Source organism: Oncorhynchus tshawytscha, linkage group LG23 (genome assembly GCF_018296145.1).
Source record: "Oncorhynchus tshawytscha isolate Ot180627B linkage group LG23, Otsh_v2.0, whole genome shotgun sequence".
Taxonomy (NCBI): Eukaryota; Metazoa; Chordata; class Actinopteri; order Salmoniformes; family Salmonidae; genus Oncorhynchus; species Oncorhynchus tshawytscha.
Genome location: NC_056451.1, coordinates 25,001 through 40,517, shown reverse-complemented (window position 1 = coordinate 40,517; position 15,517 = coordinate 25,001). Strand labels below are relative to the sequence as shown.

General features: G+C 42.8%; 1 protein-coding gene across 11 annotated transcripts in view; it reads right to left on the bottom strand.

Moving 5' to 3' along the window:
• Positions 1-13,019, bottom strand: part of LOC112235447 (polycomb protein SCMH1) — a 38,796-nt gene extending 25,777 nt beyond the window's left edge. The window contains exons 1-8 of one of the 11 annotated variants that reach the window (XM_024403896.2): positions 12,903-13,016; positions 12,697-12,796; positions 11,186-11,371; positions 7,340-7,404; positions 6,980-7,060; positions 5,351-5,421; positions 3,968-4,202; positions 3,295-3,383 (exon numbers count right to left, since the gene is read on the bottom strand). In XM_024403896.2, coding sequence (XP_024259664.2) covers positions 3,295-3,383; positions 3,968-4,202; positions 5,351-5,421; positions 6,980-7,060; positions 7,340-7,364 — 501 coding nt within the window. In that variant the 5' untranslated portion in view covers positions 7,365-7,404; positions 11,186-11,371; positions 12,697-12,796; positions 12,903-13,016. Of the gene's footprint in view, positions 1-3,294; positions 3,384-3,967; positions 4,203-5,350; positions 5,422-6,979; positions 7,061-7,339; positions 7,405-11,165; positions 11,428-12,266; positions 12,647-12,696 lie in introns of those variants that run through there. The other 10 variants (XM_024403903.2, XM_024403900.2, XM_024403892.2 and 7 more) reach the window with 10 other exon arrangements.
• Between the last annotated feature and the right edge of the window lie 2,498 nt (positions 13,020-15,517).

The window sequence follows — 15,517 nt, the reverse complement described above, 5'->3', positions numbered from 1 at the left end:
AAAAAAAAAAATCTCATTTTGTCTGTCATAGTTGAAGTGTACCTATGATGCAAATTACAGGCCTCTCTCATCTTTTTAAGTGGGAGAACTTGCACAATTGGTGGCTGACTAAATATTTTTTTGCCCCACTGTATATTTGTAGAATCAGTTTCTTTCTCTTTTAGCCATGTAAAAATATATATTTTTTAATGATCTGCTAAGCCATTACAATTATAACTGGCTATACTTATTTCCCTACTTACCATATTGATACCCAAGTTTAAATTATACTTACCACAACCAATGTTTGTAAACTTACCATTAAAAAGCACCATGATGATTAAGTGTCAATATAGTTGTACCATAATAATTTGCACTGTTAAGCATACTGTAACTTTGTAAACTTTCAATTCTCCTAATATTCCACCCATTAAAACCTCCCCCCATGTCTATGTCTGTTGTCACTAAGACCATCAGACCATCTCCCTGACTCATGATGCACCTTTGCACCCTAATGCAAACCCTTGACCTGCCAATTGGCGTTGGCCAGAGGGGAATGAGGGTAGTCCCATGATAACATAAATATCTATGAGGGTGCTTTTTTGGATAACTAATGAAATAACATAGGGAAAACAGTCTGAAAAAAAAGTTATAATAATAGATAATAGAAATAGTAACAGCACAATCTTATAAATGCATGCTCATATTTAGAAAGTCCTAGCAAGGCTATAAGCATGTCAGCCCAGCCTGCTCAGTTCAATGGATACAATTGTATGTGAACCCTTTAGAATTACCTGGATTTCTGCATAAACTGGTATCTGATCATCTAGGTCACAACAATAGACAAACACAGTTTGCTTAAACTAATAACACACAATTATAATTGTTCATGTCTTTATTGAACACGCCATTCTGTTGTTGATTTACTTCTGTCTTTTGGGTTGTTGTCCTGTTGCGTTTCAATTGGTGGACAGGTAACCTAACATTATCCTGCAAAATGTCTTGATAAACTTGGGAATTAATTTTTCCATCGATGATAGCAAACTGTCCAGTCCTTGAGGCAGCAAAGCAGCCCCAAACCATCATGCTCTTTCCACCATTGTTTACAGTTGGGAATAGGTTTTGATGTTGGTGTGCTGTGCCTTTTTTCCTCCACACAGTGTTGTGTGTTCCTTCCAAACAACAACTTTAGTTTCATCTGTCCACAGAATATTTTGCCAGTCCCGCTGTGGAACATCCAGGTGCTCTTTTGCGAACTTCAGATGTTTCTTTTTTTGGGCAGCTTCTTCCATGGTGTCCTCCAATGAACACCATTCTTATTTAGTGTTTTACGTATCGTAGACTCGTCAACAGAGATGATAGCATCTTCCAGAGATTTCTTTAAGTCTTTAGCTGACACTCTAGCATTCTTCTTAACCTCATTGAGCATTCTGCGCTGTGCTCTTGCAGTCATCTTTGCAGGACGGCCACTCCTAGGGAGAGTAGCAACTGTGCTGAAATTTCTCAATTTCTCAAGGCAACAACTCTTAATCGTAGTTCTGACATCTCTTTTGTTCGAGGCACCAGGCAATGATTCTTGTGAATAGCAAACTCAAATTCTGTGAGTGTTTTTATGGGGCAGGGCAGCTCTAACCAAAATCTCCAATCTCGTCTCATTGATTCGACTCCAGGTTCGTTGACTCCTGACTCCAATTAGCTTAAGGGGTTCACAAACTTTTTGCAACCTACACTGTGAATGTTTAAATTATGTATTCAACATAAACAAGAAAAATACAATAATTTGTGTGTTAGTTTAAGCACACTGTGTTTGTCTATATTGTTGTGACTTAGATGAAGATCAGATCAAATTTTATGTCAAATTTATGCAGAAATCCAGGTAATTCCATAGGGTTCACATACTTTTTTTGCCACTGTATATATATATATATAATCGCAAGACCAGTTCTTAATGTCCATTACATGCAGGACATATTTCATGTAGTCATCATTATATCCTGTTTAATTCTCACAAAAAAAACAAAGAAGGAAAAAGAAACAGATTCTAACGGCCGCTAATGCCGGCAAGTAAAATGTATCTTGGGGATCACACTACCCATAAAGGAATACACAAGTTTAACTTACAATCGACTGACACAGCCATGGCACGATAGCCAAGAATACATACAGTACTGACAATCCAGAGCTAGTAAACCTGTAAAAACCTGTAAACCTCTCTCCACCCATACACATTTACATTTTTATTCCAGGGTCGTTGCTCTATCACCTCGGGCTGTTTTACAGCTAGGCCCAGTGGCGAATTTAGGTATAGGCAACAATGGGCACCCGCCCAGGGCGGCAGCACGGTGCGGTTGTGCGGATCGAACGGACATTTGCGCAATCGGTTTTCTATCGCTCATTTGCACGTCACGTCAATGATATCATGTCACCGCGTGGGACTGTGGGTCAAATTAACCTTGTCGGAGTGGGCTCCCTGATTCTAGTTTGTGAGCTATGTAGGCTACTGCCTGGGAAGGTCTCCCACTCAGAAGTGTGAGATGGAGAGGGAGGCGGGGGTAGGTTGACCTCAGGTCTCCCCACTGGAAGCCAGAGGTAGGGGGAGCGGGGGAATCTATCAAATAGCGCACCTTTGTACAGTACTAATGTAATTAGCCAAATCAGTCACACTACTAAATGCTACCAATTAAACCACAATTCATTCATTATACTGTGAATATATAGTTTCACAGACATATTGTAGCATTTTTTTCTGGTTTGTGCGAAATCGTTAAGAATAATATAAAACCAGTCTGCACACCACCAAGGTGAATTGGTTTAGTGTTGACTCTTTGTTGACAGTGTTGGGGGATGGGTAATGTAGTCTTGACTCTTGGTTGACAGTGTTGGGGGATGGGTAATGTAGTCTTGACTCTTCGTTGACAGTGTTGGGGGATGGGTAATGTAGTCTTGACTCTTGGTTGACAGTGTTGGGGGATGGGGAATGTAGTCTTGACTCTTGGTTGACAGTGTTGGGGGATGGGTAATGTAGTCTTGACTATTGGTCAACAGTGTTGGGGGATGGGTAATGTAGTCTTGACTCTTGGTTGACAGTGTTGGGGGATGGGTAATGTAGTCTTGACTCTTGGTTGACAGTGTTGGGGGATGGGTAATGTATTGATGCTCGAGTGCCAAATCAACACACGTTTCCATTTGTCTTTGTTACTTCTTTTTTATATTTATCAGTCTTATTTTTGTATATATTTTTAGTGTGTATATGTGTACAGGTATGCCTTATAAACAGGTCTATATCAAGAGCGTGTGCTGCTTTGTGACAGGTACCTTGTGAAAGATGCGTGCTGGGGCCATTTCGGCTCCGTTGAGTGTTTTTAGAAGGAACATGGGCCAGGAGGATGCGTTCAGACGGAAGCCTGTGGGAGAAATACAGACTCTGTCAAAAAAACTCTCATCCAAACACAGTAGACGAGACCCTTCACACTATTACGCAAAGGTGTACTTACTTTTATTTAATTTTTTAACTGGGCATGTCAATTAAGAACAAATTCTTATTTACAATGGTGGTCTACAACGGCCAAACCCGGACGACGCTGGGCCAATTGTGCGCCGCCCTGTGGGACTCTCAATCACGGCTGTTTGTGATACAGCCTGGAAAATAAATACAGCCTAGAAACCAAATGGATGCAAATAGCCAAAACAGGGAGGGACTTACATTAATTTGTCCAATAAGAAACTCTCGTTTATTTACAAAAATATTTCCCCCTGCAAAACGTTGTACAACAGTGTGCACTAATAAATAAGTATATATATCAGTCTGGTGTAAACCTAACTGAGGAAGATAAGTAGCACTGTGTGATAGCAAACAATTTAAAGATCCAAGATTTATTTTTTATTTTTTTAAATAGGGCGCATCATATCCATAATGGGTATGTAGTATCAAGAGTCTGACTGTGTGTGTGTGTGACTGTGTGAAAATGTGTTTCTCTCTCCTCCTCACCCAATGGCGGCTGCAGCATGCCCGTGTTCTTCTCGCAGTTTCCGATAGGCTGGATTTCAGATGAGTCCACCAGGCGCCAGAAATCGTTCTTGTTGTCGGAGCCGTCAAGGCGCAGACGCAGCCGCGATCCCGTCAGGCCCACCACTGTTGCAATGCAGGTCGACGTTGTATTCCGAGGGTCCTGCGCCTCCAGCTTCATGCCCGCCTTGAACTCATTCACTGGAGGTGTTGCACCCTGGAGAGGTAGGGGAAGGTCAGAGAGGCATGCAATGATGCTGGACAGTTTCAACATGCTGAGATAGGAAGACGGCATCAAGCAAGACTAAGTATCGAAGGTGAGTTGAACTCACGCTGTGGTGACGAGGTAGCCCTGCACGCAACTTGAAATCAGTGTCACCCCTCGACCCAAGAGGGAATTTCTTCTTAGCCTAATGGTTCCCTAAAAAAATCCTGCGACTTAGCAAATTTCAGGTCTTGTGAGTGGAAATGTGAATGTTGTGAGCATTCTGTGCAACTGGCACACGTTTACTGTGAACACTGGCTGTACCTGCTTTAATTACAGTTTTAGTCAGTAGCCAAGCAGGCTGTTAGAGCATAATATAGGCCTATCAAAAAGGCCTACAAACAAAACCAATGGAGCAACATGGAAATAGCTATTGATTTTTATTATATATATATCCTACAGTCATGAAACATTATGCAGTTCTTGACATGAACCTTTGAACAACTTGTCCTTCAGACCAGGAGGACAGATTTTGTACCTGTCCAAAAGCTCAAGTCACCAAATAATAAATGGTTTGTAGCCTAAACACCAAATAGGTGACTGAACATTGTGTTGCATGATGGAAGAAACCACTTTACAAAATAACATTAATTATTATTACCATACAGAGAATCAAACAAAAATGCAGGCTACCCATTAGCTACTTTGCATATTCAAGCTTGTCTCAAAATACAACACTGACTAACTTTTCAAAGAAGACTAGATATATACAGGTTTTCTGCTCGTGTAGGAAGCAACCACTCCCCCCTTGCTGATAAATTAGCTATTTGTGGGTCTTTGCACCGCCTGTCAATTCATCATTGCGGCAGTCCTGGTGTTGCGGCAGCCAAGCAGCTTAGAGGGAACATTGGTTAAGACGTTGGTCTTCCTGAGCTACATATAGATGCTGCACATTGTCACTGGTGAGACTTCGGCTGCCAGGGTTAACCTATATCTCATATTGCTTGTTGGTCATAATTCTTACAAACTCTGTAAATGCCATGGTTTGTGGAATGGCTTAAAATAATTTCAGGAGCAGAAGGTTCACATAGGGTAGTAGCATGCCTTGACATGAGATTTTGGTGAGGAGGATATACTGTAGTCTGATTAGGGGGGCTTACCTGTCTGAAGCAGTGGGCAGGTGCAGCACTAGCACCTGTTTCCTTTAGGTATTTGTCCCAACTGAAGTGCCCTGTGGGACAGAAAAAGCACAATGGCTGCTTTATGTTGTCTACCGTTATGTTTTTGTGTGAATGGGTGTGGTTTTGGGGTTCAGTGTTATGGTATGTGCTAGTGTTAAGGTGTCCCCATCCTTCCCAGCCGAAACCGTTCGGAAGAGTTCGTGCATATATTATGACAACATTTTGGGACGTGTTTGTTCGTTTTGAACTTCAGTAAGGGTTTTTTTTCTCTCGGTTGTTTTTCTTGAGGCAAGCCGAAGTCTACGCCCCTTCATTGGTGAACAGTAGGGATTCTTCAGTCGTCTTTGCTGTCATTCAACAAGAGACAACTCATTTTCATGCACATTTTTTCATTGAGAAATACTGCACCAAATATCTTAGTTAGATGTAAAATTGCGTGACTAAGATCGCCTCTGCAAAAACGTCCAAATTAATTACAGATTTCTTAGACTAATTCTGACTTTTTTTGGGGAAGTGTATACTGACTACGGCATCTCAAAATGGACAAACAGTACTATTGCCGCTTTCTTCTCATTTTTCAAGCGAAGGTATTTTAAGGTAGAATGCTTAGCACACTTGTTCGGTTCACCTAGCCGACTTGGGCTAGTCGCCAGCCACATGAAGCAAGCTGACGCCTTTAGAACAGTGTTATAGCCAGGGGTTGGAACCGGTTCAGGGAACAGAACCGAAAACAGCGACATTTTTTCAAGGAACAGAAACGGGTTAGAAAGTGATCCATACTGTTTCGGAACAGATCCGATATTTCAAAACAATCTAAGCAAAGCCCTCACTCAGTCACTCAGAAACATATTCCAGTATCTGCTTGCAAGTTGAAAATCTTTTCCAGTGTGTGTGTGTGTGTTTAGCCTACCTGCCCCTCCGAAGTATCGGCTACTGTACTGAAATTACAAGCGTGATTCAGATGAAGAGATGAAGAGATTTTTAATTAGCAAGAGAGGAATGGATTAACTTTTTCAATGCTAGTTAAGGATACTATAGACCTAGTTATCACGTTTCACGTTAAGATTTATTACACAAAGGTAAGACATGTTTTTAATTCTGGTGCCGCTTTGTGCACACAAGCTTGATTACCATGTAGCGCAAGCTTTTTAGCTATATAGGTCAAAGGACATTCAAAGTTCCTCTACAGAAGCCGCTCCTCCTAGGTATAATTCTGGGGACCAGATAATGCATGTCATAAGATGCCCAGCGCTTCAAGCCTCCTCCTCAGCCCCCTGCTGCTCTCTCCTCACCCCGCAAAATTTCAGTCGCAATAATTTAATGAGCTAAAATGTAGAAAATAAAAAATTATTTAACAGGTTAAAAAAAGGTACAGAAAAGAATATAAAGCTGTACTTTTTTTGGATTCGAACTGGTTCAGAACTTTATTTTGCTGGCCGGAAAGGCGGAACGGAACGGAAAAAAATGGTGGTTCTGTTCAGAACGAAACAATTGGAAAATGATTTGTTCCAACCGCTGGTTATGACTGATATGTATGCGTTTGATTCATAATGTTGTTTTCATTCAGCAGTGAATCATCTGAGAAAGTTGGTGTGTGTGATAATGTACCTCCTTGGTACTGCGATGGGACCCGGGAGGGACGGCCACTTCGGGCATGCTTGATCCGCCTGCCATCTCTCCACTCAATAGCTAGAGAGAGCAGAGCACAACGTTTCAGACACACTTAACCTCAAAGGCTAGCCGACACCATTCAATGAAACTATCTATTCATAACTAGAATAAATACACTTGATCTTTAGCAACAGTCAATGAGATGTGTGAGGCCAAACTATCACATCAGCATCTGAGACTTCTATACACACATTAAAGTAGGCTAAATAGAGGAGCCTTCTTGAGCAGCATCCTTAGAAGATGTACATTATGTTTTTCAAATGGACAATTGCATTCCATTTCTTAACATGACATTACCTTTTTGTGGCACTGGTTTCTTCATGCTCCAGTAATACTAAGTTCAAGACACAATAGTCCACTCTCTAAAGAAGGGAAACGAGAGGGGAAAAAAACATTGAAGTAAACACAAACCATTTGAAACTTCCCTCTTCATGTTAGGTCAGAATTTAGGTCCAATATGGACCTTTCTTGTACATTATTGCGTTCAAGAAGCCAGTCTGGTGTAGCCTATACTAGTGCTAGCCTGGTTAGCCTTTTAAGGGTGATTCCAGCATTATGGACATTACATTTGCATGCACAAATCTAAATTTAATTTCTAACAGAATGGACAAGCAAAATAGAAATTAAAGTGTTGATGAGCTGAAATAAAAGATCCCAGAAATTACCCACGTGCACAAAAAGCTTTTCTCTCAAATATTGTGCAAAAGTTGTACATACCTGTTAGTGAGCTACTTTGCTACTACTTTGCTAAAGTAATCCATCCAACTGACAGGGGTGGCATATCAAGAAGCTGATTAAACAGTATGATCATTACACAGGTGCACCTTGTGCTGGGGACAATAGAAGGCCATTCCAAAATGTGCAGTTTTGTCACACAACACAATGCCACAGATGTCTCAAGTTGAGGGAGTGTGCAATTGGAATGCTGACTGCAGGAATGTCCACCAGAGCTGTTGCCAGAGAATTTAATGTTTATTTCTCTACCATAAGCTGCCTCCAAACTTGTTTTAGAGAATTTGGCAGTACGTCCAACCGGCCTCACAAATCACAGACCACGTGTAACCATGCTAGCCCAGGACTTTTTCACCTGTGGAATCGTTCACCTGGACAGCTGGTGAAACTGTGGGTTTTCACAACCAAAGAATTTCTGTACAAACTGTCAGAAACCATCTCAGGGAAGCTCGTCTGCATGCTTGTCGTCCTCACCAGGGTCTTGACATGACTGCAGTTTGGCGTCGTAACCGACCTCATAAGGCAAATGCTCACCTCCGATTGCCACTGGCACGCTAAAGAAGTGTGCTCTTTATGGATGAATCCCAGATTCAACTGTACCGGGCAGATGGCACACAAGCGTGTATGGCGTTGTGTGGGTGAGCGGTTTGCAGATGTCAATGTTGTGAACAGAGTGCCACAAGGTGGTGGTGGGGTAAAGGAATGGGAAGGTATAAGCTACAAAAATATAAAACGCAACATGCAACCATTTCAAAGATTTTACTGAGTTACAGTTCCTAAGCAAATCAGTCAATTTAAATACATTCATTGGGCCCCAATTATGAATTTCACATAAAGGGGGAATACAGATATGCATCCGTTGGTCACAGATACCTTAAAAAAAAAAAGTAGGGGCGTGGGTCAGAACCTGTCAGCATCTGGTGTGCAGCGTGACACATCACCTTCACATAGAGTTGATCAAGCTGTTGATTGTGGCCTGTGCAATGTTGTCCCACTCCTCTTCAATGGCTGTGCAAAGTTTCTGGATATTGGCGGGGAACTGGAACACGCTGTCGTACACGTTCCAGAGCATCCCAAACATGCTCAACGGATGACATGTCCTGTGAATATGCAGGCCATGGAAGAACTGGGACATTTTCAGCTTCGTTGTCCGTAGCTTATGCCTGCCCATACCATAACCCCACCACTACAATGGGGCACTCTGTTCACAACGTTGACATCAACAAACCGCTCACCCACACGACACAATTACACGTGGCCTGCGGTTGAGGCCGGGTTGGACGTACTGCAAGCTTCTTGATATTCCACACCTGTCAGGTGGATTATCTTGTCAAAGTAGAAATTCTGACTAACAGGGATATAAACCAATTTTGTCCATAACATTTTAGAGAAATAAGCTTTTTGTGCATATGGAACATTTCTGGGATCTTTAATTTCAGCTCATGAAACTTTTTTTTTTTGCAGTGGCGGCCACGATTTAACAGCATTGTTGACTCGCTGCTGAATGCATATACAGTGCCTTGCGAAAGTATTCGGCCCCCTTGAACTTTGCGACCTTTTGCCACATTTCAGGCTTCAAACATAAAGATATAAAACTGTATTTTTTTGTGAAGAATCAACAACAAGTGGGACACAATCATGAAGTGGAACGACATTTATTGGATATTTCAAACTTTTTTTAACAAATCAAAAACTGAAAAATTGGGCGTGCAAAATTATTCAGCCCCTTTACTTTCAGTGCAGCAAACTCTCTCCAGAAGTTCAGTGAGGATCTCTGAATGATCCAATGTTGACCTAAATGACTAATGATGATAAATACAATCCACCTGTGTGTAATCAAGTCTCCGTATAAATGCACCTGCACTGTGATAGTCTCAGAGGTCCGTTAAAAGCGCAGAGAGCATCGTGAAGAACAAGGAACACACCAGGCAGGTCCGAGATACTGTTGTGAAGAAGTTTAAAGCCGGATTTTGATACAAAAAGATTTCCCAAGCTTTAAACATCCCAAGGAGCACTGTGCAAGAGATAATATTGAAATGGAAGGAGTATCAGACCACTGCAAATCTACCAAGACCTCGCCGTCCCTCTAAACTTTCAGCTCATACAAGGAGAAGACTGATCAGAGATGCAGCCAAGAGGCCCATGATCACTCTGGATGAACTGCAGAGATCTACAGCTGAGGTGGGAGACTCTGTCCATAGGACAACAATCAGTCGTATATTGCACAAATCTGTCCTTTATGGAAGAGTGGCAAGAAGAAAGCCATTTCTTAAAGATATCCATAAAAAGTGCCGTTTAAAGTTTGCCACAAGCCACCTGGGAGACACACCAAACATGTGGAAGAAGGTGCTCTGGTCAGATGAAACCAAAATTTAACTTTTTGGCAACAATGCAAAACGTTATGTTTGGCGTAAAAGCAACACAGCTCATCACCGTGAACACACCATCCCCACTGTCAAACATGGTGGTGGCAGCATCATGGTTTGGGCCTGCTTTTCTTCAGCAGGGACAGGGAAGATGGTTAAAATTGATGGAAAGGTGGATGGAGCCAAATACAGGACCATTCTGGAAGAAAACCTTATGGAGTCTGCAAAAGACCTGAGACTGGGACAGAGATTTGTCTTCCAACAAGACAATGATCCAAAACATAAAGCAAAATCTACAATGGAATGGTTCAAAAATAAACATATCCAGGTGTTAGAATGGCCAAGTCAAAGTCCAGACCTGAATCCAATCGAGAATCTGTGGAAAGAACTGAAAACTGCTGTTCACAAATGCTCTCCACCCAACCTCACTGAGCTCGAGCTGTTTTGCAAGGAGGAATGGGAAAAAATTTCAGTCTCTCGATGTGCAAAACTGATAGAGACATACCCCAAGCGACTTACAGCTGTAATCGCAGCAAAAGGTGGCGCTACAAAGTATTAACTTAAGGGGGCTGAATAATTTTGCACGCCCAATTTTTCAGTTTTTGATTTGTTAAAAAGGTTTGAAATATCCAATAAATGTCGTTCCACTTCATGATTGTGTCCCACTGTTGTTGTTGATTCTTCACAAAAAAATACAGTTTTATATCTTTATGTTTGAAGCCTGAAATGTGGCAAAAGGTCGCAAAGTTCAAGGGGGCCGAATACTTTCGCAAGGCACTGTAAGGGAAACACTGACCAACACTGAAACCTGAGGTTGGATACCGTCCAACCTTAGGCCATGCTCCCTCCCCCTCCTCCCAGAGCCGAAAAGCCATGAAATACAATTGACTGAAATATCTTTGACTTGGCCTCCTGTAATGTTCAAAATTCATACAATTTCCTACTTATACGTTTCAAAAAGCATGAACTCCAACATATAGACCGTAAGGATAATTATGGACGTGTTTCATTTGGCAATGACTAACTTCATTTGGCAATGACTAACTTCATTTGTGGATGCTCAGGTTGACTTCCCCACGGATTGCGCTTAACGCTCTCCACTTCTGTCGGCCAGGCAGGGGGTTGGCGTTGGAGGCAGACGACAGGGTACAACAAAGAGGTGGCCCCAGCTGTCAGCAGACCTCGGTCACCCACCCAAACACACTCAGGGCTCACTGTTGACACAGCAGCTCTGGGAGAATCAGAAAACTCACCCGTTGGGGTATTGACAAAACAAGAGGACCCAGACTGGAGAAACAGAATGGGTAACATTATAGCCAATATAGGGTATTCATTTCATGCGGTCACCATCTGTTTTGGATCTTAAAAATGATCTAAAGTCAGTGTTGTTTATGACACAGTACACTGTTAATGATTTTTCTTTTACCTTTATTTAACTAGGCAAGTCAGTTAAGAACAAAATCTTATTTACGACGGTGACCAGACAGGGGATGTTTGGCTGGCTATCCTTGACTTGAGAGGAGTTGGCCCCTAACCCTGAGCTTAGGTTAACTACCAGTTGGCTACGACACACAGGCTGAAATTATATTGGTCCTCAAAGTAGACTAGATTTGCAGTCACAGCTACTCACGAATCCTGTGTTTATACAATGCATGCAGCCAGGCCATTGAAATGAATTGCAGATAAAGGCAAATTGACTAATTAATGCATATTTACCAAGTAGCCACACTAAACACGCCAACCATTTAAAGATATATCAACAACAAAGTATCCTTGCAGACTTTCTGTTTTTTCTCCTTAACTGGTTTAGAATAACAGATTGCTGACTATTCACACACACCAGCAGCACTGCATCAGTAACTGTATCAAGCTAGCAAAGTAGCTAGCTACATCATTTCAGCTGGCAATCAAATAGACTTCTAAATTAAGCTAGCCTTAAACTCAGTTACTGTAAGTTTGCATGCTAGCTACCATTAGCTAAGTTTACATTGGACTGACAAGTGGTCATAAAATAACGGTTTCCAAAGATGCAATACTAGGCTATAGCGGTTTCAAATGTGTAATACTAGGCTATAGAAATGGAGAATGAGACAAAAAAACAATAATCATAATATGCAATAAAAAACCTTAAAAGATCATAACAGTCTTCAAAAGTGTATTCAGTTGGTTCTCTCAATAGAAGTGCGCCTTTTTCATTGCGTCAAGGGGAAGTCGACCAGCTCCCTCCTTTTTCCTTCCCCCCCCCCAAAATAACAGCGTCATTAACTACTAGGTAGGACAGACCAACCAGCTCGCTTCTACTACCACTATTATTGATAATGACCCACGCCAATGCTGTACTATCTATAAGGAAAATTGGCTACCATCATTAGTCCGTTTAATATGACTAAAATACCGATTTTTAAGTTAGCCTACCTAGGATAAGATAAATGGTTCCATTCAAAACACAAAGCCAACACATGGGAAAACACAAAAGCCAAGCAATTCATCACGCTAGCAAGAAATTCAGCCAGCAAATATGTTTATTTAAGAGTGAGGATAAGAAGAGGTACCTACCTCCAAGCTAATAACATGGGCATGCTCGAACAACAGATAGCTAGCTCCGTCAACACAGCACGCTAACGGGAAGACTTAATGTTCGCCATCTATCGTTGGCCTGATTATAAATACATCATCATCAATCAATGCTAGCTAAATTACCAGCTAAAAAATGTGTTTGTTAAAAAGAGTATAGCGTGTAAACAATATATTAGTCTGTTTACCTTGCTTTGAATTGTTTGTGTATTGTTTTATGTGGATTGAGCTAGTGGCTGTCCGCCATGTTTTTTCTTCTTTAAATTTGTATTGGCGGTTGGCATCCAACGTTATGGTGCATTACCGCCACCTACTGTACTGGAGTGTGGGCTAGAGACGGGGAGAAACTAAATCCTACCTGCCAACTCCGTTGCTATTAAAAAAGATAACACACCTTCCCGTTGGATGCTTTCCAATCACATTTAAGGACTAAGAGGTCTAAGGCACTGCATTTCAGGTGTCGCTACAGTCCCTGGTTCGATTCCAGGCTGAATCACATCTGGCAGTGATTGGGAGTCCCATAGGGTGGCGCACAATTGGCCCAGCGTTGTCCAGGTTTGGCCGGGGTAGGCCATCATTGTAAATAAGAATTTGTTCTTAAATGACTTGCCTAGTTAAATAAAGGTTTAATAAATTAAGAATTCTAAATCTAATAATTCTAAGCACAGCACTGGGTCCATAGTTCCCCTTCCTGAACCCACTGTGATGTGGCGATACTAGCCCCTTGCTCGAATCATACATTCCATAATATTACATACATGTAATATTAAAGCTATTAGCCGATAGCTAGTTGGCCTCATTGGGTCCTTCCCTGGCTTCCGGATTGGTACCACTACTGCCTCCTTCCAACTGCCTGGTAGTTACCCCTCCTCCCCCACTGTGTTGTATAACACCAAAACCTTATCCAGTGCCTCATCACTACAGCGACAGAGAAAGACAAACAGACAGACAGACAGGCAGACAGACAGGCAGACAGACAGACAGACAGACAGACAGACAGACAGACAGACAGACAGACAGACAGACAGACAGACAGACAGACAGACAGACAGACAGACAGACAGACAGAGACAGACAGAATGAGAGAGCGATTCAGAGAGACAGACAGAGACAGAGAGACAGACAGAATGAGGAGAGAGAAAAAGACAAACAGAGAGAGAAAGAGAGAGAGACAGACAGACATACAGAGAGAGACAGAGAGACACACAGACCGAGACAGACAGACAGAGAAACACAGAGACAGACAGACAGAGATACAGAGACAGACAGACAGAGAAAGACAGACAGACAGAGAGACAGACAGACAGTGACAGAGAGACAGACAGAATGAGGAGAGAGAAAAAGACAGACAGAGAGAGACAGAAAGGTAAAGAAAGAGAGAGAGACAGACAGACAGACATACAGAGAGAGACAGAGAGACAGACTGAATGAGGAGAGAGAAAAAGACAGACAGAGAAAGACAAACAGACAGACAGAGAGACACAGACAGAGATATATAGACAGAGACAGAGAGACAGACAGACATACAGAGAGAGAGACAAAGAGACCAGGATGTCTTGCTCCCAGGCAGACTAAATAACTTTTTTGCCCGCTTTGAGGACAATACAGTGCCACTGACACGACCTGCAACGAAAACATGCAGACTCTCCTTCACTGCAGCCGAGGTGAGTAAGACATTTAAACGTGTTAACCCTCGCAAGGCTGCAGGCCCAGACGGCATCCCCAGCCGCGCCCTCAGAGCATGCGCAGACCAGCTGGCCGGTGTGTTTACGGACATATTCAATCAATCCCTATACCAGTCTGCTGTTCCCACATACTTCAAGAGGGCCACCATTGTTCCTGTTCCCAAGAAAGCTAAGGTAACTGAGCTAAACGACTACCGCCCGAAGCACTCACTTCCGTCATCATGAAGTGCTTTGAGAGACTAGTCAAGGACCATATCACCTCCACCCTACCTGACACCCTAGACCCACTCCAATTTGCTTACCGCCCAAATAGGTCCACAGACGATGCAATCTCAACGACACTGCACACTGCCCTAACCCATCTGGACAAGAGGAATACCTATGTGAGAATGCTGTTCATCGACTACAGCTCGGCATTCAACACCATAGTACCCTCCAAGCTCGTCATCAAGCTCGAGACCCTGGGTCTCGACCCCGCCCTGTGCAACTGGGTACTGGACTTCCTGACGGGCCGCCCCCAGGTGGTGAGGGTAGGCAACAACATCTCCACCCCGCTGATCCTCAACACTGGGGCCCCACAAGGGTGCGTTCTGAGCCCTCTCCTTGTACTCCCTGTTCACCCACGACTGCGTGGCCACGCACGCCTCCAACTCAATCATCAAGTTTGCGGACGACACAACAGTGGTAGGCTTGATTACCAACAACGACGAGAAGGCCTACAGGGAGGAGGTGAGGGCCCTCGGAGTGTGGTGTCAGGAAAATAACCTCACACTCAACGTCAACAAAACTAAGGAGATGATTGTGGACTTCAGGAAACAGCAGAGGGAACACCCCCCTATCCACATCGATGGAACAGTAGTGGAGAGGGTAGCAAGTTTTAAGTTCCTTGGCATACACATCACAGACAAACTGAATTGGTCCACTCACACAGACAGCATCGTGAAGAAGGCGCAGCAGCGCCTCTTCAACCTCAGGAGGCTGAAGAAATTCGGCTTGTCACCAAAAGCACTCACAAACTTCTACAGATGCACAATCGAGAGCATCCTGGCGGGCTGTATCACCGCCTGGTATGGCAACTGCTCCGCCCACAACCGTAAGGCTCTCCAGAGGGTAGTGAG